This window comes from Bos javanicus, chromosome 7 (genome assembly GCF_032452875.1).
Source record: "Bos javanicus breed banteng chromosome 7, ARS-OSU_banteng_1.0, whole genome shotgun sequence".
Lineage (NCBI taxonomy): Eukaryota > Metazoa > Chordata > Mammalia > Artiodactyla > Bovidae > Bos > Bos javanicus.
Window position 1 is genome coordinate 32,381,353 of NC_083874.1, and position 26,128 is coordinate 32,407,480.

At 38.1% G+C, this 26,128-nt stretch overlaps 1 protein-coding gene across 2 annotated transcripts in view; it reads right to left on the reverse strand.

Annotated features, from left to right (window-relative positions):
- Nucleotides 1-23,485, reverse strand: part of LOC133251024 (protein FAM170A-like) — a 34,235-nt gene extending 10,750 nt beyond the window's left edge. The window contains exons 1-5 of one of the 2 annotated variants that reach the window (XM_061422976.1): nt 23,252-23,485; nt 17,329-17,469; nt 11,803-11,955; nt 9,525-10,554; nt 7,794-7,895 (exon numbers count right to left, since the gene is read on the reverse strand). In XM_061422976.1, the coding sequence (XP_061278960.1) occupies nt 9,821-10,554; nt 11,803-11,955; nt 17,329-17,469; nt 23,252-23,261 (1,038 nt within the window). In that variant the 5' untranslated portion in view covers nt 23,262-23,485 and the 3' untranslated portion in view covers nt 7,794-7,895; nt 9,525-9,820. Of the gene's footprint in view, nt 1-7,793; nt 7,896-9,509; nt 10,555-11,802; nt 11,956-17,328; nt 17,470-23,251 lie in introns of both variants that reach the window. The other variant, XM_061422978.1, reaches the window with a different exon arrangement.
- Between the last annotated feature and the right edge of the window lie 2,643 nt (nt 23,486-26,128).

The following is a 26,128-nucleotide window of genomic DNA, read 5'->3' on the forward strand; positions in this document are numbered from 1 at the left end:
AATGGTTAGGCTTGGTAACGAACAGAGATCATTCTGATATTTTTGAGATTGCACCCAAGTACTACATTTCAGACTCTTTCATTGACTGTGATGGTTACTCCATTTCATCTAAGGGAATTTAATCCACCCAATGTGGTCCATTTTAATTCACTGATTCCTAAAATGTTGATGTTCACTCTTACCATCTTCTGTTTGACCACTTTCTATTTACCTTGATTCATGGGCTTAACATTCCAGGTTCCTATGCAATATTGTTCTTTATAGCATCGGACTTTACCCTCACCAGCAGTCACATATACAACTGGGCATTGTTTTCACTTTGGCTCCATCTTTTCATTCTTTCTAGAGTTATTTCTCCACTTTTCTCCAGTGCACATCGGGCACCTACTGACCTGGGGCGTTCATATTTGAGTGTCATATCTTTTTGTCTTTTCATGCTGTTCATGGGGTTTTTAAGGCAAGAATACTGAAGTGGTTTGCCATTCCCTTCGCTAGTGGACCATGTTTGGTGAGAACTCTCCACTATGACCCATCTGTCCTGGGTGGCCCTACACGGCATAGATCATACTTTCACTGAGTTAGACAAGGCTGTGGTCCATGTTGTAAGTTTGGTTAGTTTTCTGTGATTGTGGTTTTCACTCTGTCTGCCCTCTGATGGATAAAGAAAGTCACAGTAAAGCCAAAGAGCAGAACGGTGATGACAAAGGAAAGATTCAGTAAATTTAAAATTAGATAAATAGAAATTCAATCTAAAGAAGAGAGAAAAAAATTGTGAAAAATAATGAACAGAACCTCAAGGAACTATGAAACAATATGAACAGTTCTAATATATATCACATTGGTATCTCAGAAGGCAAGGAGAATAAATAAGTGCAGAAAATATCTGAAGAAATAACAGCCAAAGATTTTCCAAATTTTGTGAATGACAAATTTACAGATTCAAGAAGACTGGTGAATGAATTTTATAAACATTTGAAGAATTTATAAAATGAAAAACACAAATACATTTTAAATAAAAAATATGCAAGTAAAATGTATTAATATAATGTTTAACGTTTGGAAGAGTTAGCACATGGAAGATGTTCAGTTCAGTTCAGTTCAGTCGCTCAGTCATGTCCAACTCTGCAACACCATGGACCGCAACATGCCAAGCCCCCCTGTTCATCACCAACTCTAGGAGTTTACACAAACTCATGTCCATTGAGTCGGTGATGCCATCCAACTATCTCATCCATTGTTGTCCCCTTCTCCTCCTGCCTTCAATCATTTCCAGAATCAGGGTCATTTCAAATGAGTCAGCTCTTTGCATCAGGTGGCCAAAGTTTTGGAATTTCAGCTTCAACATCAGTTCTTCCAATGAAATTCAGGATTGATTTCCTTTAGGATGGTCTGGATGGATCTCCTTGAAGTCCAAGGGACTCTCAAGAGTCTTCTCCAACACCACAGTTCAAAAGGATCAATTCTCAGGTGCTCAGCTTTATTTATATTCCAATTCTCACATCCATACATGACTCCTGGAAAAACTATAGCTTTGACTAGATGGACCTTTGCTGGTAAAGTAATGCCTCTGCTTTTAATATGCATCTAGGTTGGTCATAACTTTCCATCTAAGGAGTGTCTTAATTTCATGTCTGCAGTCACCATCAGCAGTGATTTTGGAGCCCCCAAAATAAAGTCTGACACTGTTTCCATTGTTTCGCCATCTATTTGCCATGAAGTGATGGGACCAGATGCCATGATCTTAGTTTTCAGAACCGAGCTTTAAGCCAACCTTTTCACTCTCCTCTTTCACTTTCATCAAGAGGCTCTTTAGTTCTTCTTCATTTTCTGCCATAAGAGTGGTGTCATCTGCATATGTGAGGTTATTGATATTTCTCCCAGCAATCTTGATTCCAGCTTGTGCTTCATCCAGCCCAGCGTTTCTCATGATGTACTCTGGATATAAGTTAAATAAGCAGGGTGACAATATACAGCCTTGACATACTCCTTTTCCTATTTGGAACCAGTCTGTTGTTCCATGTCCAGTTCTAACTATTGCTTGCTGACCTCCATACAGATTTCTCAAGAGGCAGGTCAGGTGGTCTGGTATTCCCAGTTCTTTCAGAATTTTCCAGTTTGTTGTGATCCACACAGTCAAAACTTTGGCATAGTCAATAATGCAGAAATAGATGTTTTTATGGAACTCTCTTGTTTTCTCAATGATCCAGTGGATGTTGGCAATTTGATCTCTGGTTCCTCTGCCTTTTCTAAAACTAGCTTGAACATCTGGAAGTGCACGGTTCACATATTGCTGAAGCCTGGCTTGGAGAATTTTGAGCATTACTTTACTAGTGTGTGAGATGAGTGCAATTTGTGCAGTAGTTTGAGAATTCTTTGGCATTTGCCTTTCTTTGGGACTAGAATGAAAACTGATCCTTTCCAGTCCTGTGGCCACTGCTGAGTTTTCCAAATCTGTTGGCATATTGAATGCAGCACTTTCACAACATCATCTTTCAGGATTTGAAATAGCTCAACTGTAATTGCATCACCTCCATTAGCTTTGTTCGTAGTGATGCTTTCTAAGGCCCACTTGACTTCACATTCCAGGATGACTGGCTCTAGGTGAGTGATCAAACCATGGTGATTATCTGGGTCATGATGCTCTTTTTTGTACAGTTCTTCTATGTATTCTTGCCACCTCTTCTTAATATCTTCTGCTTCTGTTAGGTCCATACCATTTCTGTCCTTTATCAAGCCCATCTTTGCATGAAATGTTCCCTTGGTATCTCTAATTTTCTTGAAGAGATCTCTAGTCTTTCCCCTTCTATTGTTTTCCTATATTACTTTTCACTGATCATTGAAGAAGGCTTTCTTATCTTTCCTAGCTATTCTTTGGAATTCTGCATTCAGATCGGTATATCTTTCCTTTTCTCCTTTGCTTTTTGCTTCTCTTCTTTTCTCAGCCCTTTTAAGGCTTCCTCAGATAACTATTTTGCTTTTTTGCATTTTCTTTTCTTGAGGATGGTCTCAATCCATGTCTCCTGTACAATGTCATGAACCTCCATCCATAGTTCATCAGGCACTCTATCTATCAGATCTAGTCCCTTAAATCTATTTCTCACTTCCACTGTATAATCATAAGGGATTTGATTTAGGTCATATCTGAATTGTCTAGTGGTTTTTCCTACTTTCTTCAACTTAAGTCTGAATTTGGAAATAATGTATTCATGATCTGATCCACAATCAGCTCCCAGTCTTGTTTTTTCTGACTGTATAGAGCTTTCCAACTTTGGCTGCAAAGAATATAATCAATCCAATTTTGGTGTTGACCATCTCATGATGTCCACATGTAGAGTCTTCTCTTATGTTGTTGCAAGAGGGTGTTTCCATGACCAGTCTGTTCTCTTGACAAAACTCTATTAGCCTTTGCCCTGCTTCATTCTGTACTCCAAGGCCAAATTTGCCTGTTACTCCAGGTGTTTCTTGACTTCCTACTTTTGCATTCCAGTCTCCTATAATGAAAATGACATCTTTTTTGGGTCTAAAAGGTCTTGTGGGTCTTCATAGAACCGTTCAATCAGCTTCTTCAGCATTACTGGTTGGGACATAGACTTGGATTACTGTTATATTGAATGGTTGCCTTGGAAATGAACAGAGATCATTCTGTCATTTTTGAAATTGCATCCAAGTACTGCATTTTGGACTCTTTTGTTGACTATGATGGCTACTCCATTTCTTCTAAGGGATTCTTGCCCACGGTAGTAGATATAATGGTCATCTGAGTTAAATTCACCCCTTCTAGTCCATTTTAGCTTGCTGACTTCCTAAAATGTCAACATTCACTCTTTCCGTCTCCTGTTTGACCACTTCCAGTTTGCCTTGATTCATGGACCTAACATTCCAGGTTCCTATCCAATATTGCTCTTTGCAATATCAGACCTTGTTTCTATCACCAGCCTCATCCACAACTGAGTGCTATTTTGCTTTGGCTCCGTCTCTTCATTCTTTCTGGAGTTATTTCTCCAATTGAAGATGCTAGTTCTTAACAAAATGATGTGTAAATTCAGTGTAAACCCTGTTAAAATCCCAGCAAGATTTTTAAAATAAATATGGGCAAGCTTATCTTCAAATTTATGTGGAAACACAAATGAATTAGAATGGCTTAAACAATATTGAAAGGAAGCATCAAGCCAGAGAAATCGCACCACCTATTTTTAAGACATAATCAATATCTACAACAATCAATACAGCATATGATATAAGAGGAATAAAGTGTAAATCAATGGAACAGAATAAGGAGACCACACATAGACCCAAGCAAGTAAGACAAGCTTCTTTTGAAATGATAATTCAAAAGCAACTCAGTAGAAGAAGAATAACATTTTTATAAAATTGTGCTGGAACAACTGGACAACAGAGACCAAAAATCCATTTGAACCTTATACCTTGTACAAAAATTAAACAGAATCACAGATAAATCTAAATGTAAAGCCATAAAACCTTTAGAAGAAAACATAGGAGAAAATCTTTGAGACCCAGAGTTAAGTGCCAAATTCCTAGACATGACACAAAAGGCACTATTCATAAAAGAAAATAGCTGATATATTTGGTTTCATTAATATTTAAAACCTTTTAATCTACCCAAGACCCTGTTAAGAGAGTGAGAAGACAAGCCACCAACTGGGAGAAAATATTTGCAAATTACATATCCAACAACTAACTCACATCTAAAACATACAAATAACACTCTGGATAAAAAGAAAATAATCTAATTTTTATATGGGCAAAAGACTTACATAGGTAATCCAAAAAATACATGCAAATGACATCTACATAAAAAGATGTTCAGCATCACAAACCACTAGGGTAATGAATATTTAAACAGCCACAGGAGTCTACCACATACCTACTAAAGGCTCTTAAAAATACCTATACTATCAAATACTGGTGAGGATGCAGGGAAACTACACTTTTCATACATTAGTGGGAATATAAAAATGGTTCAACCACTATGGAAATTAGCCTGCAGTTGTTTTAAGAAGATAACACATTTACCATCTAACCAAACAATAATATTCTCAGGAATTTATACTAGAAAGATGAAAACATGTTCACATAAAACCTGCACACTAATGTCATAGAAGCTTTATTTCCAATCCCAATAACTTGAAATAACCCAAATGCCTTTAAACGTATAACACATTTAACTGTTCCACATCATACAATGGAATACTCCTCAGCAATAAAAGTAATAAATGATATATGCAATTTGGCTCATAAATTTGGCTCAATATTATAGGAATCAGGCTTAGCTGAAAATGCCAGTCTCAAAAGTTTACATACTATATGATTCATTTTGTATAAAATTCTTGGAATAAAAGAAAAAAAAAGAGTGCACAGCTATTTCCAGAAGTTAACTGCTTTGTGGGACAGAACATTTATGTACCATAACTTCAGTTATGGACATACAAAAATCAACATGTGTAAAACATAGCCTTATACACAAAAACATGCAAAATGTGAGTACTTAAAAAAACAGTGAAATCTGAGTAAGGTCTGTTCTGTAGTCTGATTTATCATATTGTTCTCATCAGTCCCCTTATTTGATAATGTACTAGAATTATGTTGGGGAAGATGCGTGATGCGTACAGGGGACCCCTCTGGACTGTGGACTGTTTTTGAAACTTCTTGTGACTTTATAATTTTTACAAAATCCAAAAGATTTTTTTAAAAAGCTTAGCTCAGCTAGTATCAAACAACATAAATTTAAAAGAAAAAAAAGAATCCTACTATACACATCGCAATCATAGAAGCTTTATTTCCAATCCCAATAACTTGAAATAACCCAAATGCCTTTAAACGTATAACACATTTAACTGTTCCACATCATACAATGGAATACTCCTCAGCAATAAAAGTAATAAACAATATATGTAATTTGGCTCATAAATTTATCTATGAGCATCAGTACATGCAGATGCTCATAGGTAAAGAAACCAAATTTCAAAAGTGAATGATAAATTATTTTGCTATTTATGTCAGAGGCTATGTTGGGTTCATTTATCCATGTCTTCTTACTCTCACAATCTCCATCATTTTAGGTATTATGATCTCTGTTTTCAAGATGGATAGCAGACTCTGAAAACACTCAAAGTTGCTAACCAGCAATAAGGGATTTACCAGGCCTAATGTACTGAAGTCCATTTTGTCCAAATGAGTAATTTTGTTTATATGCCCATACATTTTCAATGCACCTTCTTAATTAATCAAGGGCATCATATACATACTGAGTATAATTTTATCCCTTATTGTTTCCATATAAAATCAGAGGAATGTAATATGTTACTCCTTTCTGGAATGTATCATTTCAATTATTAAAATGGAAGAAATTATCATGTTGAAGCTAATTTGTATCAATAAAGGTACATTAGGTTACAAACAGCAGTAAATGTCTCAGGCTACCTGAGGCAAACCAAGAATTTGCTGAATGTTTAGTGGGGATGCTTAATAAAAAAAAAAAAAAAAAACACACAGGCAAAACAGCCAGGCCTTTCAAAAAAAGAGGAACTGAAGCAAGTCCGGTAGTAGAGGCTCATGGGCCTTAATGTGAGTTGCAAAGGAAAACCCACCACTAACCACCACAAACTCTTCTATTTTGATTTCTCCAAGTTATTAGTGCAGATTGATCCAACATAGACTAATATTTACCACTAGGTCAATCAGGGAAGCCAATCAGTGAAGTAATGACTTCATTTGGTTAGCTTGATTTGCCCTCATATTTGTTCTGAAGGCAGAGCCTCTTATCAAGGGAAGAAAGAAAATCGTTGGCAGATCAAAGCAAAAGCAACTTAACCCATCTCTTGTCTTCTATGAACTTATACACACACAGGTATACATAAAGTTGTTATACATACTATTTAATTATGCAATCTCAAGCTTTAATAATTTCAGTAGGGTAAAAGCTACAAATAATGAAGAGCATCATTTGAAAGTCGAACTAATAATATTTTAATTTCCCTTTTCCTATATAGTTTTGTGAATTTTCCATAATACTTTTTAAATTTTTATTTTTTGTTTCTGCCCTTATGATTGAAGATGCTGGAGTAACAAAGAAAGATTAACATTAATTTTTGAAAGTGCAAAAAATTATCCATGTAAATCACATACAAATATTTAAACATACAAATTACATCTTCCAAAAATTTGTAGCTTTTACAGCTCTAAAGTTATTAAGCTTAAAACTGAATTATGACCTGAATATACACATATTGATTGTCTCCGATGATTTTTACACATTTCATCATTTTTAATATAAGAAGTGTTTGTGCATCTATACCTACGTAAGTCCAGAGAAGCCAAGGGGGGTGTTTTAATTGCCTTGGGCTTTATACAGTAGCTTTTCCTCTCTCAATAGTAAGAATGTCTGTCTTTCAGCCAAGTAACCGTGCAAGTGAGTATGTAAAAGGGAGATATGAGGAAAAGTTTATGTTCATTTAAAGAAAAAGATACGGAAAAATAACTTCTAGATAAATGCATGGACATGAGTACATGGGAGAAGGGGTATTACAGTGTGTGCTAAATTCAGCAGTGTCCATACTTATTTGCATCATGTATGTGTTCATGGATTTGTATGCAGGGGAAGGTAATAAAATTGGAGTTAAGGACAATTATCCAGGCTAGAGAACAAGGCTATCAGCCAGGTGTTCAAGCCCTGTTTTATGTGAACATTTTCTCCAGAGTTTGGCATCACATTTACCAAACAACTGAAAGGAGCCACAGAGAATCAGATACATAAGCCTTCCGGCCAAACTTACCTTGATGCTGTGGTGTTCACAGGGACTTCTGGGCTCTCATGAGATCATAGGAATGTGCTGGACATCATAGTTTGAAATCTTCAGGCCACTGGGTCTGTGTCACTGTATGAAAAATGAATCAGAGAAGGGAATCCACTCAGTGAAGAAAGCAGCTTTTCATAATTTAGTGACAAGTGTTTATTGTCACTATGGTGACAAAATTGTTGTCACAATATTAAATTAAAACATTGCCTCAATATTTCCTGCATGATATAGAAAATTGAGGAAAATTGATAGGTTCCGTTCTAATTGTGACTTTTGGAGCATGGGAGAAGAGTTCTTCATTTATTCCATTAACTAAAAAGACACAGTCTCATTTACTGTAGTATGAACCTGGCTTTGCAGCTTTGTCTGTATTCAATTCCTCTGCTGTTCAATTAGAATAACATGATTGATGCTATAACAAAGAATAAGATGTAAGAAAAGTGACCCTTCATAAAAAGATATGGAGGTCCTCCAGGAAGCAGTGCATTAAATTAAGTTTTCAAAAATGGTTCATGGCATAAGTGTCAGTGATATCTCACACTTTCGAAGAGACAGCCAGAACTACTGGCTTATAGTATACAAGAAGGGAAACTTTTTCCAGAAAAAAAATAAATTAAAAAAGGATTTGATTAGTTGTTTATTTCAAGTAGTTACACCTCCTCAGTAGTCCCCTCCTAGGTATGAGATCACTAGATAGATACTGAGATCTCACACCCAGAGAAAGGGTAGAACCATGACGGGCCTGCACACCAACCCTTGCTCAGGATAGAAGGTCTGCCTCTGTTCTACTCTGTGCCTTCTGGGAGGGAGGAAGGCCAGGGAATAAACCTAGAGGGACGGGACACTGGTGACCTCTGGTTTATCTAGGAATATTTGGCCAGGTCTTCTCTGCCCCGCTGAACTGCTTGCCATTCAGTCACTCAGTCATGTCTGACTCTTTGTGATCCCATGGACTGCAGCACAACAGGCTTCGCTATCCTTCACTGTCTCCTGGAGTTTGCTCAGATTGATGTATATTGAGTCGGTGATGCCATCCAACCATCTCATCCTCTGTGGCCCCCTTCTCCTCTTGCCTGCAATCTTTCCCAGCATCAGGGTCTTTTCCAGTGAGTAGCAGAATTGCTAGTTGGGTATTTTGTCCTATCCCTTCCAAGGGAGTGGACAGGAGACATTCTCACTGATTTGTCATCAACCAAATATTCCACAATATTCCACAAGCAAAGACAGCCAGGAAATCAAACCAGTCAATCCTAAAGGAAATCAACCCTGAATATTCATTGGAAGGACTGATGCTGAAGCTGAAGCTCCCCAGTACTTGGCCACCTGATGTGAATAGCCAACCCACTGGAAAAGAAATTGATGTTGGGAAAGATTGAGGGCAGGAGGAGATGGGGGTGACAGAGTGTGAGATGGTTGGATGGCATCATTGACTCAAGGGACATGAGTTTAGTGTCCCAGACTATCCAGGAGATACTGAAAGACAGGGAAGCCTGGCATGCTTCAGTCCATGAGGTTGTAAAGAGTCATATATTACTGAATAACTAAACAAAAAAATATTCCACTTCCAAGAATATTATTATTCTGAAGGAAATTATTCATTACAGTGATTATGGGACTTTGGGAGGCATCGCTGGTGGATGCCACCTTTTCTCAGAATCCTGCCTCCTAAATATTCTTGACATGATCTCTTACCCCTCCAGTTCTCACCTCTTCTGTGATTAGTCCATAGCAGTTTCAGTTTCATCCTTTTCTCACTTGTAGTGGTGGAGATGATATACTGTTGTTCATTTTTCTTTAGTTTGCTTAAGGACATCTTGCTCTTCTGTATGGTGATATCTGCCTTCCTCTCCACTCTCCTCAGGAGAGCAGTGGATAATATTAGAATGGGTTCTCTGCTCTTTGGGTGGTGTGCTGACAAATATGTATAAACAAAGGTAGGTACGATGGCTGCTTAGAGATGAAGCCTCCTCAATAGAGGCTGGCCTCTTTCATTCCCTCTCTTTTTAGGGGTGAGAATCAGTGTCTTTGCATGAGTATGTCTTCATGCCAAAATGTTTTTCTTTGTGGCAACCAGATGTGGCCGTCTTGATCTTCTTCCTCCTCCTCCTGTTTTTCCCTTTTCTGTTCCGCTTTCGCTTTAGCCAAGCCAAGGCAAGATGGAAAGCATAGCAGCTAAAGCCCTCACTGATCCCATGTTCCACGTGCTTCTGAAGGTCCTCTAAGCTGGGGAAGATCCGGTAGCAGCTCATGCACTGGAAGCCACTGTCCAGGGCTGCCAGCCATTCAGGTGTCTTGGCCCTGGAACATTCCTCCAAAGCTCGAGGTTCTGGTGGACTTTCAGCCCTCTCCCTTTCATCTTTGGCTTGGGTATCCAAACTGGATTCACTGTCAGCCAGGAGCTCCATTGTAGTCACTTGAGAGGGGGTGAATGTTGTATGGATTTTTTCAGGAGAGGTCATTTCTTCCATCTGTATCTTCTTTGTGGGGGACTCCAGTCCTTCCTCTGTATCCTGTAAGGAAGCCACACGCTTTTTCGTTTGAACGTGCATGTAGTAAATTTTCATGACTCTTTTCTTTTTCGTATGTACTGATGACGACGGCTTATTATTATGAACCAAATTAAATGGAGAAGAGACTTGTGGGCAAGGGGAAGAAGTCTCTCCTAGCTCCAAATCCAGGACTGGAGGCATCTCAGTGGATCCAAGACAAGTAACATCTTGACATGATTGTTGGACTCCTAGGAAAGAAAATTTCAAACATAAGAAAACTAGGATCAAGTATGTGAAGTCTATAGAAGTTGGTGCACTGGGACGACCCAGAGGGATGGTACAGGGAGGAAGGAGGGAGGGGGGTTCAGGATGGATAACATGTGTATACCTGTGGCGGATTCATGTTGATGTATGGCAAAACCAATACAGTATTGTAAAGTAATTAATCCCCAATTAAAATAAATAAATTTATATTAAAAAAAATAAAGCCAAAAAAAAAAAAGAAGTTGAGATGGCTGTGAAAATACTTCTCTCTGGGCATGTGGAGTGAAAGTGCATAATATGGGATATTTCAGAATGCTGTGTGTGGCATTTTATATTTGGACTTCATGTATGCTATAAATATCTGGGAATGAGGGTATGATGTATGTATGTTCTGGGGCATACATGGCATTTCTAATGGTGAAAGGGGATGGTGGAATGGGTGTCTATGTGTGGTATGCGGTGTTTCAGTATACATAAACAAGTTCAAGAGTGGTACATGTTCTTATTGTGAGATGATAAGACTTTGAGGAAGTGTATGTGACTTCTCAGAATCTGTCTTTCTAGGAAGGACTGAAGGTTTTGTGGGTGAAGTGGTGATTAGATTAGCAAGACTGCGTATGAAAGTGTATTCCCTTCAGGGCAGATGAATTTTCTTGAGTTTGACCTAGCATATAGTGAGTTAAAAGAGGTCATATGAGTAAAGGGATGTGAATTATTTATGGGATCAGCATGTAAAGATGAATCTGAAAATGACTGGGTGAAAGAATGAGGTATAAATGTATAGCTGTGTAATGCTATTAGAGAATGGGAAAGACAGACGGAGGAATGAAGTTGTGTGTATCTGAGAGCAAAAGAGAAAGGAGAAACAGGGCCATACTTGGTATGAAGGACTGTGTGCATGCTGTTTGAGTGGGTATGAGGACATGAGTTTGTGCTGATCTAAGGGGGGAAGGTTCTGATTAAGTTCCCATGTGCATATCAGCACTGCCCCCTACCTCACTCACTCATATGAACCCTGGGATAGGGTTCATATGATGAAAATCAGTGCTGAGAAACTATCTTATTCTTCAAGGCACACTCCCTATTTTTCCCTTGGCACAGACTTCAGTTCTAGTCCCTCTGCCCTGACTTTTCTTGTTTTCAAAGAGGAAGTAAAGTAAATAGGGATTAGGCTAAGCAATTCAACCGCACCCCCTTTCCAAGCTCAGAGTCCACCTTTGCAGCTTCCTTACCATCCTCATCAGAAAAGACAAGCTCGCGTTCAGAGGAGACACAAGAGAAATATCCTGTGGAGGCAGAGGAAGTTTCTCCTATTATCTGACTGCAGGCTGGGACCATCACAAATGATTCCGGCTGAGGAGGATCCTCCTGAGTCTTCCAGGATTCTATGAGATTGAATTAAAATTAAAAAAAATGAGAAGTGACATTTTCTGGGATCTGTGTCCTTTGAATGGATATTACATGTTAAACATTTCTACCACACATGAGTCTGGCTTTCATAGATATTGGGGTGACTATCCTCGGAGAAGGCAATGGCACCCCACTCCAGTACTCTTGCCTGGAAAATCCCATGGACAGAGGAGCCTGGAAGGCTGCAGTCCATGGGGTCGCTGAGGGTCGGATACCACTGAGCGACTTCACTTTCACTTTTCACTTTCATGCATTGGAGAAGGAAACGGCAACCTACTCCAGTGTTCTTGCCTGGAGAATCCCAGGGACGGGGGAGCCTAGTGGGCTGCCATCTATGGGGTCGCACAGAGTTGGACACGACTGAAGTGACTTAGCAGCATCCTGTGTGAAACTCCACTTACTCCAAAATGTAAATAAACAACTATCAAAATGGTGTGAGTGGTGTGTGTCAGGGATGTTGTGTATCTTGTATATGATATTTCTAGAGATGTATATAGAACATCAAAAACTTAGGCCCATGCCTGAAATACAGTATATAGTCATGAAAATTTGGATATTATTAAGTCAATTTTCCTCATCAGAAATTATTCCATTGGGGATACAGGATACATGTTTTTAATTATTCTGCATATATCTCTATATTTACATTGAAATGTATATTGATATACATATACAGAGATACACACACATACATATATATATATGGAAAGAGAGACAGATACATATAGATATTGTAAATTAAAGAATGTCTCTCGCTATTTAACCCTACAAGGATTAGGCCATTAGCCACTGCAGTTGCTGACCTTTAACGTATCCTAAAAGGAGTTCACAGTGGAGATCAGAAAAGAGACACTCTGTGCTGCCGGTCCTCACAAAGTTATTTTAATGACAAAATTTTACAAACCCAGTGTCTTGCATCTTCTTATACCTAGAAAAGCACTAAAATCATTCATAGAGATATGCGCTCCTCACGACTAGTAGCAACCCTCTTGTGACAGGAAGAAACTTTTTACCAAGATGTGTGTTTGACATTTATGTATCCTCTTCACCAAAAGCACATACATAATGACCATCCTCCACCTCTCCCTCAGAGTTATCTGTCTCCTGATCTATAGTTCTCATGAAGGCCCCAGGAAAACAACTCATATGCTATCAGTTGCTGTGCTTTTTTACTTTCTGTCAACAATGTCATTTTTGTTTCAGAGTTCCCTAGGAATTGACCATGGTGTTGCTGTTGCTGTTAAGTTGCTTGAGTCGTGTCCAACTCTGTGTGACCCCATAGATAGCTGCCCACCAGGCTTCCCCGTCCCTGGGATTCTCCAGGCAAGAACGCTGGAGTGGGTTGCCATTTCCTTCTCCAATGCATAAAAGTGAAAATTGAAAGTGAAGTCATTCAGTCGTGTCCAACTCTTAGCGACCCGATGGACTGCAGCCTACCAGGCTCCTCTGCCATGGGATTTTCCGGACAAGAGTACTGGAGTGGGGTGCCATTGCCTTCTCTGGGCCATGGTGTTGGAGATGTTCAAATGAAGACTTCATAGACTATGAACAACTTCATAGACTTGCCCTAGACTCCTAAAAATGCATTCGTACATTTCTCTTCAGTTTGTAACCTTTCCATTCATATCCTTTAAGAATCTCTTTCAAAGAAGACAAGGGACACCTATGTGGTACATTTCTTCCCACTGATCAGAAACAGAGACCTTAAGCACCCATTGGGAAAATGGGTTAACAATGGCCATGATTGGCTTCTCTGCTGGATCAGTTGGTAAAGAATCTGCCTGCGATGTGGGAGACCTGGGTTGGATCCCTGGGTTGGGAAGATTCCCCTGGAGAAGGGAAAGGCTACCTACTCCAGTATTCTGGCCTGGGAATTCCATAGACTGTACAATCCATAGGGTTGCAAAGAGTCAGACATGACTGAGTGGCTTTCACTTTCACTTTTCATGGCCATGGTTGAGCAAAGGAGCTCAGTTCCAATTCTAGACCATCAGTGCTGACCCACTGCCCTGATTCCTTCTCAGCACCTCCTCTTTCCCACACCTATACCACTATGAATAAGTCTGTCTACAGAAGAGGCACAGGAGATGTCATCTCAGTCTGAATCCTCTGCTGTCTGTCTGTGGCCACGGTCAAACTCCAGACAGCAGTTTCTTCTTCTGAGCTCATGATATGTACAATAACACACATGACACTTATCATCATGAAATTTATGGTCTAGTTTTTGTCCAAAGTTCTAAAATCCAGGTATGCAACTATATTTGCTGGAATCATATGGCTGATTGCCTATGAGTGGCCTATACTATTTCCTTCACTTTATGAGAGGCTCCATTTCTTGGATGTTGTCAGGTACGTGTTGTTATTCCTACTCTATTTACCAGAAGAATAAATTCAGTGTATGTACATAAGTAAAGCACATCAGATTGTCAGCTATGGATGATCATATAAAAATCTTATTGCTTCCTGAAAGAGTTAGAATTCACAGAAAATAATCTACTGACATCTATTTCTACTCCCCAGCTCTATCTTTCACTTATTTGTTCTTGTAGAACCTTACTCAGAGACCTGAGTTGCCAGAACTTTGGGGGAACTGCTGGGTCCTAAGGTTGAGTAGGAGACTGCAGCAGGATATTCAGGATTGAGTCCGGATTTTAACTCCCAACACTGGCTACAGCTCCCTTCTCAGGAATTAACTTGGTCATCAACTAACAGGTCATCACTTGGCCAGTGATGTGACCTCTGCCGACAGGGCTCTGACTCAGCTTTTCATTTATACTCACCATAATCATAGCCCATCTTGAAACCTCATCAATTTACAGATGAATTCTAGGTTCTTGGAATTTCCCCAAATAAATTTTGTATTTCTTAAATCACCTCTATCTATCAATGATCTAAACATATCAAAAATATACCCAGTCACTTTTCTTACTTCCTCTTAATCTAAGTTTCCAATGGAAAGGACTATACCTTTAAATATACAAGCTTCAGCAAATAGGTAAATTCTTGTTCCAGATAAAATAACAACACATTAAATCACTCCCTCTGTTTAAAAGTTTTAATTAAGATTACAACAGAATTTTTATTTCTCAAATATATCTACTTTGTCTCAGGTCACTGAGGATGTCTGGTGGGTCATGTTAGTGTGGGAATGGGAAAATATGGTGTGTATGCTATAATTTTTAGAATTGCCTTGTATGTCCTATTGAGCACAGTTTATCTTTTTCAACAATTTTGCATAGTGAATGTGGGGATGAGATGGTCATTGTATGCGAAAGTAGCATGAGTATGATGTATTGGTCACACTGCAACAGATGGTGATCGCAGCCACGAAATTAAAAGACACTTGACCCTTGAAATAAAAGCTACGACAAACCTAGACAGTATATTAAAAAACAGAGACATTACTTTGCTGACAAAGGTCCATCTAGTCAAAACTATAGTTTTTCTAGTAGTCATGTATGGACGTGAAAGTTGAACCATAAAGAAAGCTGAGCGCTGAAGAATTAATGCTTTTGAATGGCAGTGTTGGAGAGGACTCTTGAGAGTCCCCTGGACTGCAAGGAAAAGGGACTGATGCTGAGGCTGAAGCTCTAATACTTTGCCCACGTGATGTGAAGACCCGACTCATTGGACAAGACCCTGATTCTGGGAAAGACTGAAGGCAGGAGGAGAAGGGGACAACAGAGGATGAGATGGTTGGGTGGCATTACTGACTTAATGGACATGAGCTTGAGCAAACTCCGGGAGATAGTAAAGGACAGGGAAGCGTGGCATGCTGCAGTCCATGGGGTCACAGAGAGTCAGACACAACTGAGTGACTGAACAACAAAGGCAGTACGTCTCTCCTGTATCATGAATGATCTATGTGTCATGTACTGTTAAAGATCAAGTAGTTATCTATCTGTTTGATTTATATGAGAGAGTGTGTAGGTATGAGTAATTTTGTGAATCCTGCCGAGACCATCAAAGTGTTACACACTGACCGTATGAAGGATACACGTGAGGGAGATCATGTGAGCCCCTAGGTTGTGGAATTATCTGAAGGGATTAAGGAACTGGGAACAGACAGGAACTTTAGAAGGTATCATATGATCCTTTGAATAATACTTTATTTTTCATAGCTTTTGACTTTAAAAAGTCTTAATTTCACCCCTTTTTGGTTGAAGAGTGACTGTTTCTTAAACACACAATTTTACATTGTTGACATTAGGTTTTTATTTCTATCATCTGAATTACTATAAGAAGCTTAAAGTCTGACAATATCATCATTCTTGTGTAATTATTCTGTATTCCTCTCTAGTTTTGGTAAGGTCTTTGCTACTGGGATTCTGATTTTGTGGTACAGTGTACCAAGGTATGGATTTTTCTTTTTCCTATTCTGTAATGAGCTTTCTAATAATGTTTGATTCCCAAGGATTTAGGTCTTTCATCAGTTCTGAAAAGTGCTTAGCCATCATCCCTTTGATTATCTGTCTTATTCTCTTTGTTTTACTCATAAAATTTTATTCAGAAACCTCAATACATCACATTTTCACTTTTTACCCTCTTTTGTCTGAATCCTTCCTTTATAACTCCATCTATTTCTCTGACTTATATTGTAGGTAATCCTTCAGCTCTCTCATCCTGTTCATCAGTTTTCATCCATGTCTAATTTGCTGTTTCACTCATATACATATTTTATAAGTTTTAGAACAACATTTTTTAAATTTCTAAAACTACTATTTGGCTACTTTGTAATTTTTTTTTTCTTGATTGGGTTTTGTATTCTTACAGTTTTAATAATTTTGAACATTGTTAGTTACTATTCTTACAACATTGTTCAATTAAATTATATTTATGGTTAAAACTTGCTGTTCATATTAGAATCTACCTTAGAGTTATATTTTATAGTTTTAGAGTGTGAGCTCATTTTCAGCAAGTCATTATCTATAGGACTCTTCAATGTGGTGGACTAACAATCCAGAACTCTTACATTTTCTACTGTCGGATAGTACCAGTGTATTATAAGCAACAATTTAGTATTATATTAATCCTTCACTCTGAGGTTTAACTAATTATATAACAATTGTGGACATTGTGCCTTGATAAATGACATTTTCCCCCTAAAGATATGCACAGGGTTCCTCACCTACCTCCCAAAAAAGTGAAAAGTATTTTTGATGAGTTCCTATGATGGAACACAGAGACCTAGACTCCCAAATAAGAGAGAAAGAAAGGACTATGACTGGATCTCAAGTACATCATCCCCCAGGGGCTATGTAGAAATGTTGAGCTGCATTCCTATAGATATGCTCAAACACCCATTGCTCTGATCTGCCTAGACTCTAACATTCTTCCTTTATCCTTACCAGCAAAGAAGGGAGTATAAAAAGAGGAGTCACAGGACAAGTATTCTGATTCAGAGGACATGTCTCTTTCTTCATGGTTCAGGGCATTGGACTCCAGAGAGTACACTGATGGTAGATCATATTCATGTAATTTTGAGATTTCTAGAACAGGGAATAAAAGTCATAAGATTATTAGTTCCATTCTGTTCTTATACATTCTTCTCCCTAATTTACTTTCCCCACCAACTCCATGGAGATAATTATTTGTATTGAATCTTTAACATGGGTGGAGAATTGCCATATTTCAGTAATCTGTGCTTCCATCTGGCTCCTGACAGCAAAGCACCACATATTCATTAACCTTGGTTAAGATTTTTGGTATCATTTATCTCCCTCTATATTTACCTATGGATTTTATCTCATAGAGATGTACAATCTCAAATGAAACAGTAGGCAAGTTTTTTAAAATTAACTATACTCAATTATTTTGTCACTGTTTCAACATTAACCAACCTCAGTGCCATTGGTTAATGTGCATGTGTGCTAAGTCACCTTAGGCATGTCAGACTCTTTGTGATCCTATGGAGTGTAGCCCACAGGCTCCTATGTCCATGCGATTCTTCCGGCAAGAATACTGAAGTGGGTTGCCAGGAGCTCCTCTAGGGGATCTTACTTATTCAGGGAGGGAACTTGCATCTCTTAGTCTCTTGCACTCGCAGGCAGATTCTTTACCACTAGTATGACCTGAGAAGACTGGTGGCTTCATTTCAGTTCAGTAGCTCAGTTGTGTCTGACTCTTTATGACGCCATGGACTGCAGCACACCAGTCCTCCCTATCCATCACCAACTCCCAGAGTTTATTCAAATTCATGTTCACTGAGTCAGTGATGCAATGCAACCATCTCATCCTTTGTCATCCCCTTCACCTCCTGCCTTCAATCTTTCCCAGCATCAGGGTCTTTTTCAAATGAGACAGCTCTTCACATGAGACAACTTCACAAAGTATTGAAGTTTCAGCTTTAACATCAGTCCTTCCAATGAATATTCAGGACTGATTTACTTTAGGATGGACTGGTTGGATCTCCTTGCAGTGCAAGGGACTCTCAAAAGTCTTCTCCAACACCACAGTTCAAAAGCGTAAATTCTTTGGCACTCACCTTTCTTTATAGTCCAACTCTCACATCCATACATGACCACTGGAAAAACCATAGCCTTGACTAGACATAACTTGTTGGTAATGTCTCTACTTTTTAATATGCTGTCCAGGTTGGTCATAACTTCCTTCCAAGGAGCAAGCATCTTTTAATTTAATGGCTGCAGTCATCACCTGCAGTGATTTTGGAGACTCAAAAAAGAAAGTCTGTCACTGTTTCCATTGTTTCCCCATCTATTTCCCATGAAGTCATGGGACTGGATGCCATGAGCTTAGTTTTCTGAATGTTGAGTTTTAAGTCAACTTTTTCAGTCTCCTCTTTCACTTTCATCAAGAGGCTCTTTAGTTCTTCTTCACTTTCTGCCATAAGGGTGGTGTCATCTGCATATCTGAGGCTATTGATATTTCTCCTGGTAATCTTGATTCCAGCTTGTGCTTCATTTAGCTCAGCGTTTCTCATGATGTACTCTGCAGGTAAGTTAAAAAGTAGGGTGTCAGTATACAGCCTTGATGTATTCCTTTTTCTATTTGGAACCAGTCTGTTGTTCCCTGTCCAGTTCTAACTGTTCCTTCCTGACCTGCATACAGATTTCTCAAGAGGCAGGTCAGGTGGTCTGGTATTCTATCACTTTCAGAATTTTCCACAGTTTATTGTGATCTACAGAGTCAAAGTCTTTGGCATAGTCAATAAAGCAGAAGTAGATGTTTTTCTGGAACTCTCTTGCTTTCTCCATGATCCAGCAGATGTTGGCAATTTGATCTCTGGTTCCTCTGCCTTTTCTAAAACCAGCTTGAACATCAGGAAGTTCACGGTTCACATATTGCTGAAGCCTGGCTTGGGGAATTCTGAGCATTACTTTACTAGCGTGCGAGATGAGTGCAATTGTGTGGTAGTTTGAGAATTGTTTGGCATTGCCTTTCTTTGGGACTAGAATGAAAACTGACCTTTTCTAGTCCTGTGGCCACCAGTGAGTTACCAAATTTGCTGGCTTATTGAGTGTAGCACTTTCACAGCATCATCTTTTAGGATTGGAAATAGCTCAACTGGAATTCCATCACCTTCACTCACTTTGTTCATAGTGATGCTTCCTAAGGCCCATTTGACTTCACATTCCAGGATGTCTGGCTCTAGGTGAGTAATCACACCATCGAGATTATCTGGGTTGTGAAGATCTTTTTTGTACAGTTCTGTGTATTCTTGCCACTTCTTAATATCTTCTGCTTCTGTTAGGTCCATACCATTTCTGTCCTTTATTGTGCCCATCTTTTCATGAAATGTTCCCTTGGTATCTCTAATTTTCTTGAAGAGATCTCTAGTCTTTCCCATTCTATTATTTTGCTCTATTTCTTTGCACTGATCACTGAGGAAGGCTTTCTTATCTCTCCTTGCTATTCTTTGGAACTCTGCATTCAAATGGGTATATCTTTCCTTTTCTCCTTTGCTTTTCACTTCTCTTCTTTTCACAGCTATCTGTAAGTCCTCCTCAGACAGCCATTATTCCTTTTTGCATTTCTTTTTCTTGGGGATGGTTTTGATTCCTGTTTCCTATACAATGTCATGAACATCCATCCATGGTTCATCAGGTATTCTATCAGATCTAATCCTTTAAATCTATTTCTCACTTCCACTGTATAATTGTAAGGGGTTTGATTTAGGTATACCTTAATGGTCTAGTGGTTTTCCCTACTTTCTTCAATTTAAGTCTGAGTTTGGCTTAAGGAGTTCATGATCTGAGCCACAGTCAGCTCCTGGACTTGTTTTCGCTGTCTGTATAGAGCTTTTCCATCTGTGGCTGCAAAGAATATAATCAATCTGATTTCGGTGTTGGCCATCTGGTGATGTCCATGTGTAGAGTCTTCTCTGGTGTTGTTGGAAGATGGTGTTTGCTATGACCAGTGTGTTCTCTTGGCAAAACTTTGTTAGTCTTTGCTGTGCTTCATTCTCTGCTCCAAGGCCAAATTGCCTGTTACTCCAGGTGTTTCTTGACTTCCTACTTTTGCATTCCGGTCCCCTATAATGAAAAGGACATCTTTTTTTGGGTGTTAGTTCTAGAAGGACTTGTAGGTCTTCATAGAATCATTCAACTTTGCTTCTTCAGCATTACTGGTCAGGGCATAGACTTGGATTATTGTAATATTGAATAGTTTGCCTTCAAAATGAACAGAGATCATTCTGTCATTTTTGAGATTGCATCCAAGTAGTGCATTTCTGACTCTTGTTGACCGTGATGGCTACTCTGTTTCTTCTAAGGGATTCCTGCCCACAGTAGTAGATATAATGGTCATCTGAGTTATATTCATCCATTCCAGTCCATTTTAGCTCACTGATTCCTAAAATGTCGACGTTCACTCTTTCTATCTCCTGTTTGACCACTTCCAGTTTACCTTGATTCATGGACCTAACATTCCAGGTTCCAATGCAATATTGCTTAGCAGTTTAACTCTCAAGTATTTGACAACCAGAAATATGCTATAAGGGCAAAATATATATAATATAATACAATATAATATTCACATCACTGTTTATAGTAGCCCTAGAATGAAAAGCACCCAAATGCTTCAATGGAAGATATACATCAAGAATGAAGAAACTAAAATCCCAGGCAACAAGAAGTTCTCAAATACAGAAATGAGTGAAACCAGTCACAAAGTATAAATTGTACACTTTTATTTACATGATTTAAAAAAAATAAAGATAATTAGTCTAGAATTTTAGAAGTCAGAAAAATTATCACTCTTTGTACCTACCAGGATAAAAATAGAGCACAGAGACTTTGGGTGCATGTGGAATATTATAAGGAAATGAATGATGAGGATAGCTAGTGCAGATGGGTCTGTATATGGATGACTGTGCGAGCCCTGGATGTGATGGATGTGATGTGGACCTGAACTAGATGACCTCATCCCAAGACTAGATCTTGAGGATAACACTACGTTTTGCCTGTTTTATTCATTTTTATTTGGAAAATGACTGATTTACAATGTTGTGTTGGGTTCTGCTATATGACAATGTAAATCAGCTATAAGTATACATATGTCCTCTCCCCCATGAACCTCCTTCCCACTTTCCACCACATTCTAGCCCTCTATGTTGTCACAGAGCACAGGTTTGAGCTCCCTGTGTTATACAGCATCTTCTCACTAGTATCTATTTTACATATGGTAATATATATGTTTCAATGCTGCTCTCTCAATTCGTCCCACCCTCTACCTTCCCCCTCTGCGCCCACAAGTATGTCCTCTGTTGACATCTCTACTGCTGCCCTGCAAACAGGTTCATCAGTACTGTTTTCTAGATACTATATATATATATATATATATTATACATTAATATATGATATTTGTTTTTCTCTTTGACTTACTTCACTCTGTAGAACAGGCTCTAGGTTCATATACCTCACTAGAACCAACTCACGTTCATTCCTTTCTATGGCTAAGTAATACTAAATGCACACACATAAATATACATATACCACAATTTCTTTATCCAGTCACCTGTCAATGGACACCTAGGTTGCTTCCATGTCCTAGCTACTGTAAATATTAATGCAATAAACACTGGAGGTACATGTGTATTTTTGAATTGTGATTTTCTCAGGGTATATGCCCAGTAGTAAGATTGCTGGGTCATATGATAGCTTTATTCTTAGTGTTTTCAGTTCTCCAGAGTGCCTGTATCAATTTACACTCCCACCAACTGTACAAGAGAGTTTCCTTTTCTCCACACCCTCTCCAGCATTTATTGTTACTAGATTTTTTTGATGTTGGCCATTCTGACCTGTGTGAGGTGATATCTCATTGCAGATTTGACTTGCATTTCTCTAATAATGAATGATGTTGAACACTTTTTCATGTGTTTATTGATCATTTGTATGTCTTCTTTAGAGAAATTTCCATTTGTTTGTTTTAAACTGTTACTGCTTTCACAGCTTCCTCAGTATGTAACATGCCCTTGGAAATATTAAATTCCTTTCATGGGTATGAGCTATCGCTCAAAGCTTTAGGGTAGGCTCCAATTTGTCTTTCTCCTCTCGTTGAGCGATGATTACTTCTCATAGTAGTTACCTGTCTACTGTGAACCTCCTTAGTAACCAGAACTATTTCAATTTCTCTTCCCCTCCCTTTTTTTAAAAGAAAGAGTCCAACTTGCTCTTCAAGTCAACCATTTGCTTTAATGGTGTTTTGCATGTGTTGTGTGGATTTTTTTTTTTCCCTTAAAAGAATTCTTTTAAGAAAAAGAATTTTTCTTTCCTTACATTTTATAATTTCCCCATATTACATTTTCATAATCTGAGAAAACAATTTGTCTTTATTCCTGAGTAAATTCTATATGACTTTATTCTCTCAATCCTGCATAACCAGATTTAATGTTTAAATATTTTCCCCAATTTTCCCCTCTACCTTATCAGTCACACTTTCTTCTTCATTAACAAGAGAAAGTACTATTGGAAAATGTATAAGAACATGACTTATTTAACCCTCAGTCTTAGGTAGAAGTCAAATAAAAGGAAAAATATTTTTGAAAAAAAATTATACTAATCAACCACTACATATGTGACAGTAACTCAAGAGTGATATGGTATAGGTAGCTCAAGTCCAAAGCAGCAGAGACAAAGACCTGATCATCTAACATTTCTCTTTAGTCTCAGACCACCTGGAGTCCCAGAAAGACCAGCTTACATGCATCTTCCTCTCCCTTTTTCCCTTCCTCCCTCACCACAAATAGGAAATGTTTCCCTTCTTTCTTCAGAACGCAGTTCCCTATGCTCAGTAAATAGGCTTAACACATACCTCTTGACATCTTTGCAAGCCTAGAGGAGTATATTATTTCCACGTTTTCTTTTTTGTTTCTCTTTCATGGTTCAACTCTTTGGAGAGTGATTCAAATCAGGTAACTTTCTTCCTGAAATTCTGCAGCCAGAGTCAGCTGATAATGACAAAGAATCAAATTAGTACATTCAAGAACAACTCATTTGAAAGTCTGTCTCCTCACCAAATCACTGTCCTGACCATTACTTCAGAGGCATTATGATGTAAGTCATAAGTCACTAGGATCTCAGCAGGATTCTATGACCTATGAGTTACATCCTTACACTCCAGGCCTCAGCTAGTATTCACTATATGGTAAGACTATGGCAGCCCATTGACTAGGGTGATTCCTTTTATCCAACAAAAACTCTACCATTAACTTGAATTTTTATTTCTTGCACCTGATATCAAAGCTAGAGGATAGATGACATGAATTAAATGAAGAAAATATTTTATGTTTCCAGGGTGATAACCACATTACTGAATTTTCCCAGAGCTGAGGATAAGGCCGTATCTGAGAGCACTAGGCTTAGAACCATGCCTGTCTCACAGATATGTCTACTATTACATATTGTATTAGTGTACTACTGAACTTACGTCAAATATAAATTATATGTGAGGTATATGTTGCAATGTAGGTCTAGATGTGAGAATATCTCATAATTCCACACAATTCTAACATTAATAAATTTACTCCACTATTGAGAATACTCTCATATATTTTTAAAAGCTACTGTTTCATGCCACTCTTTTCTTTGTCACTTTCCCAGAGGTATGGAGAAAGAGGAAGCCCCAGTCTTCACACCCCACTGGCCCTCCCCATGAATCATGTCCTTGTGAAGCCTGAAGGTCTCATGTTCTAGGCTTCTTGTTCCAGGCCTCAGTCTATGTCTTCTGGAAATAGCTGGGCTCTGTACAGGATTTGAACTCTACAGTGAGCTCCATTCTACCTCCTGCTCACCTCTGAACATGCCTCTTCTCCTAGAGACAATAAATGTTTACTTCCAAGTTCAGCAGTTACAATAGAATCAGCCCAGGATCAAGCCTCCCTTCTGTGTTCTTTACCCCCAGTAAACCATACCCCTGAGAGTTTTCTCACTTACCATGGGCTCAGCCTTCTCATTACCACTGTATGGTAGGCACATTTACCAAGAAATTCCTAGTCTTGTTAACTATCAGAAAAAGGAAAAACAAAGGTTAGATACTTTTTTACATACATAAAATTGATAAAAAATATAAATCAAACTATACAAATGATTGTTAAGTACTTGGTGAAAAAGCAAACTTTATGACCTAAAATAAGGTACTGACCTGTGTACTTGTGTTGGAAAATAAATAGTCAACATCTTATAAAATCAAATAAGCTATAACCCATGATACTGTAATCTCATTCCACATAGGAATCTTTACAAGGGTAATAATCACAGGATTCAACTAGTAGGGAGTTGAAATTTTAGTTTAGTCTCCAACTTAAGAATGGATAAGCAAAACATGGTAGGTATATACTTTCTTACTTCTATCTTCAGAATTTCAAGAATAGAAATCAAGCCCATTAAGATATATGCCTGTAGAGTGGGGCATCAAGAAGGAACTGTTGATCACAGATAAAAAGAAAGTATAATTCAGCAAAATAATTACAAGTAATCTTAAACAGGCTAGTGACTAAGGAGAATTATTAACTCAAGAGTCAGTCATTTTTAAAAAAGGAAAAATAGAAAAAATAATCTGTCCCCCAAGTAAAATAGGTCAGATTAGGTCTAGATTTAAGAGAAAGACTTGTTCTAAAAGATTCCTTACTGTATTAGTTTCTTATTGCTGTTGTAGCAAACTATCACAATTCTGTGGCTTAAAATACAAATTATCTTAAAATTTTGGAGATCAGTAGTCCAAAATGAGTTTTATAGCTTAAAATCAGGATGTTAGCAGGATTCATTTTATCTGGAGGCTTTAGGGAAGAATCTGTTCCCTTTCCACTTTCCAGGCTTTAGAGGTGGCCTGCATTCCTTAGCTATTGTCTCCTTCCTTCAACTTCAAAATATATAACTCTATATTCTGCATCCACTGTTAACATCTCCGCTCTATTACTCTCCCACTCCCCTCTCATAAGGAAGGACCCTTGTTATTATATCAACCCCAAAATGTAATTCATGATAATCTTCTCATTTAAAAATTCTTAACTTAATCCCATCTGCAAAAGCTCTTTCCACATTTTGATACTTAAGATAACATATTCAGAGGTTCCAGAGATTAAGAGGTTGACTTTTCTTTCCAAAGTAGATGAGGAAGAGGGAGTTCTTTAGCTACCAAGAAACCAAGGGAGAAACAGACTGCTAGAGTAAATTCACTTATAGCAAAATATACTAAGGTACAAATATAAATCTCAAATTAAACAAGAACAATAGGGAAAAAAGGTAGATATATGAGTAAAACAAAGCAGAATGAATAAAGAAACTTTGTTTGAAATTTAACATAGTCCAAGGAACAGAAGAACAACTACATGAGAATCTTTCATACTATAGAATTTAAGCAACTAGATTCAGTAAAATAAGAACTCTTAAGACAAGCTGATGAGTCAATGAAAAGGAATAAAAATGGAGAATTAAGAGCAGGAGAAAATAAAATGTCTCTAAAAGATCAAACAGGATAAATAAATCATAACCAGAAAAGCCAAATAAAGTTTCAAATTGAAAAACTGGCATAATGATTTAAGTGTAAAGCAAGAGATAAGTATATAATTAGAAGACAATAGATTTAAAAAAAAGACCAACTGATATAACACAATAATGAGATGAACAAATGAACCAGAATTATTCAAGATAGGATACAGTAAAATATTCCTAGGATAAAGGAAAAACTGAA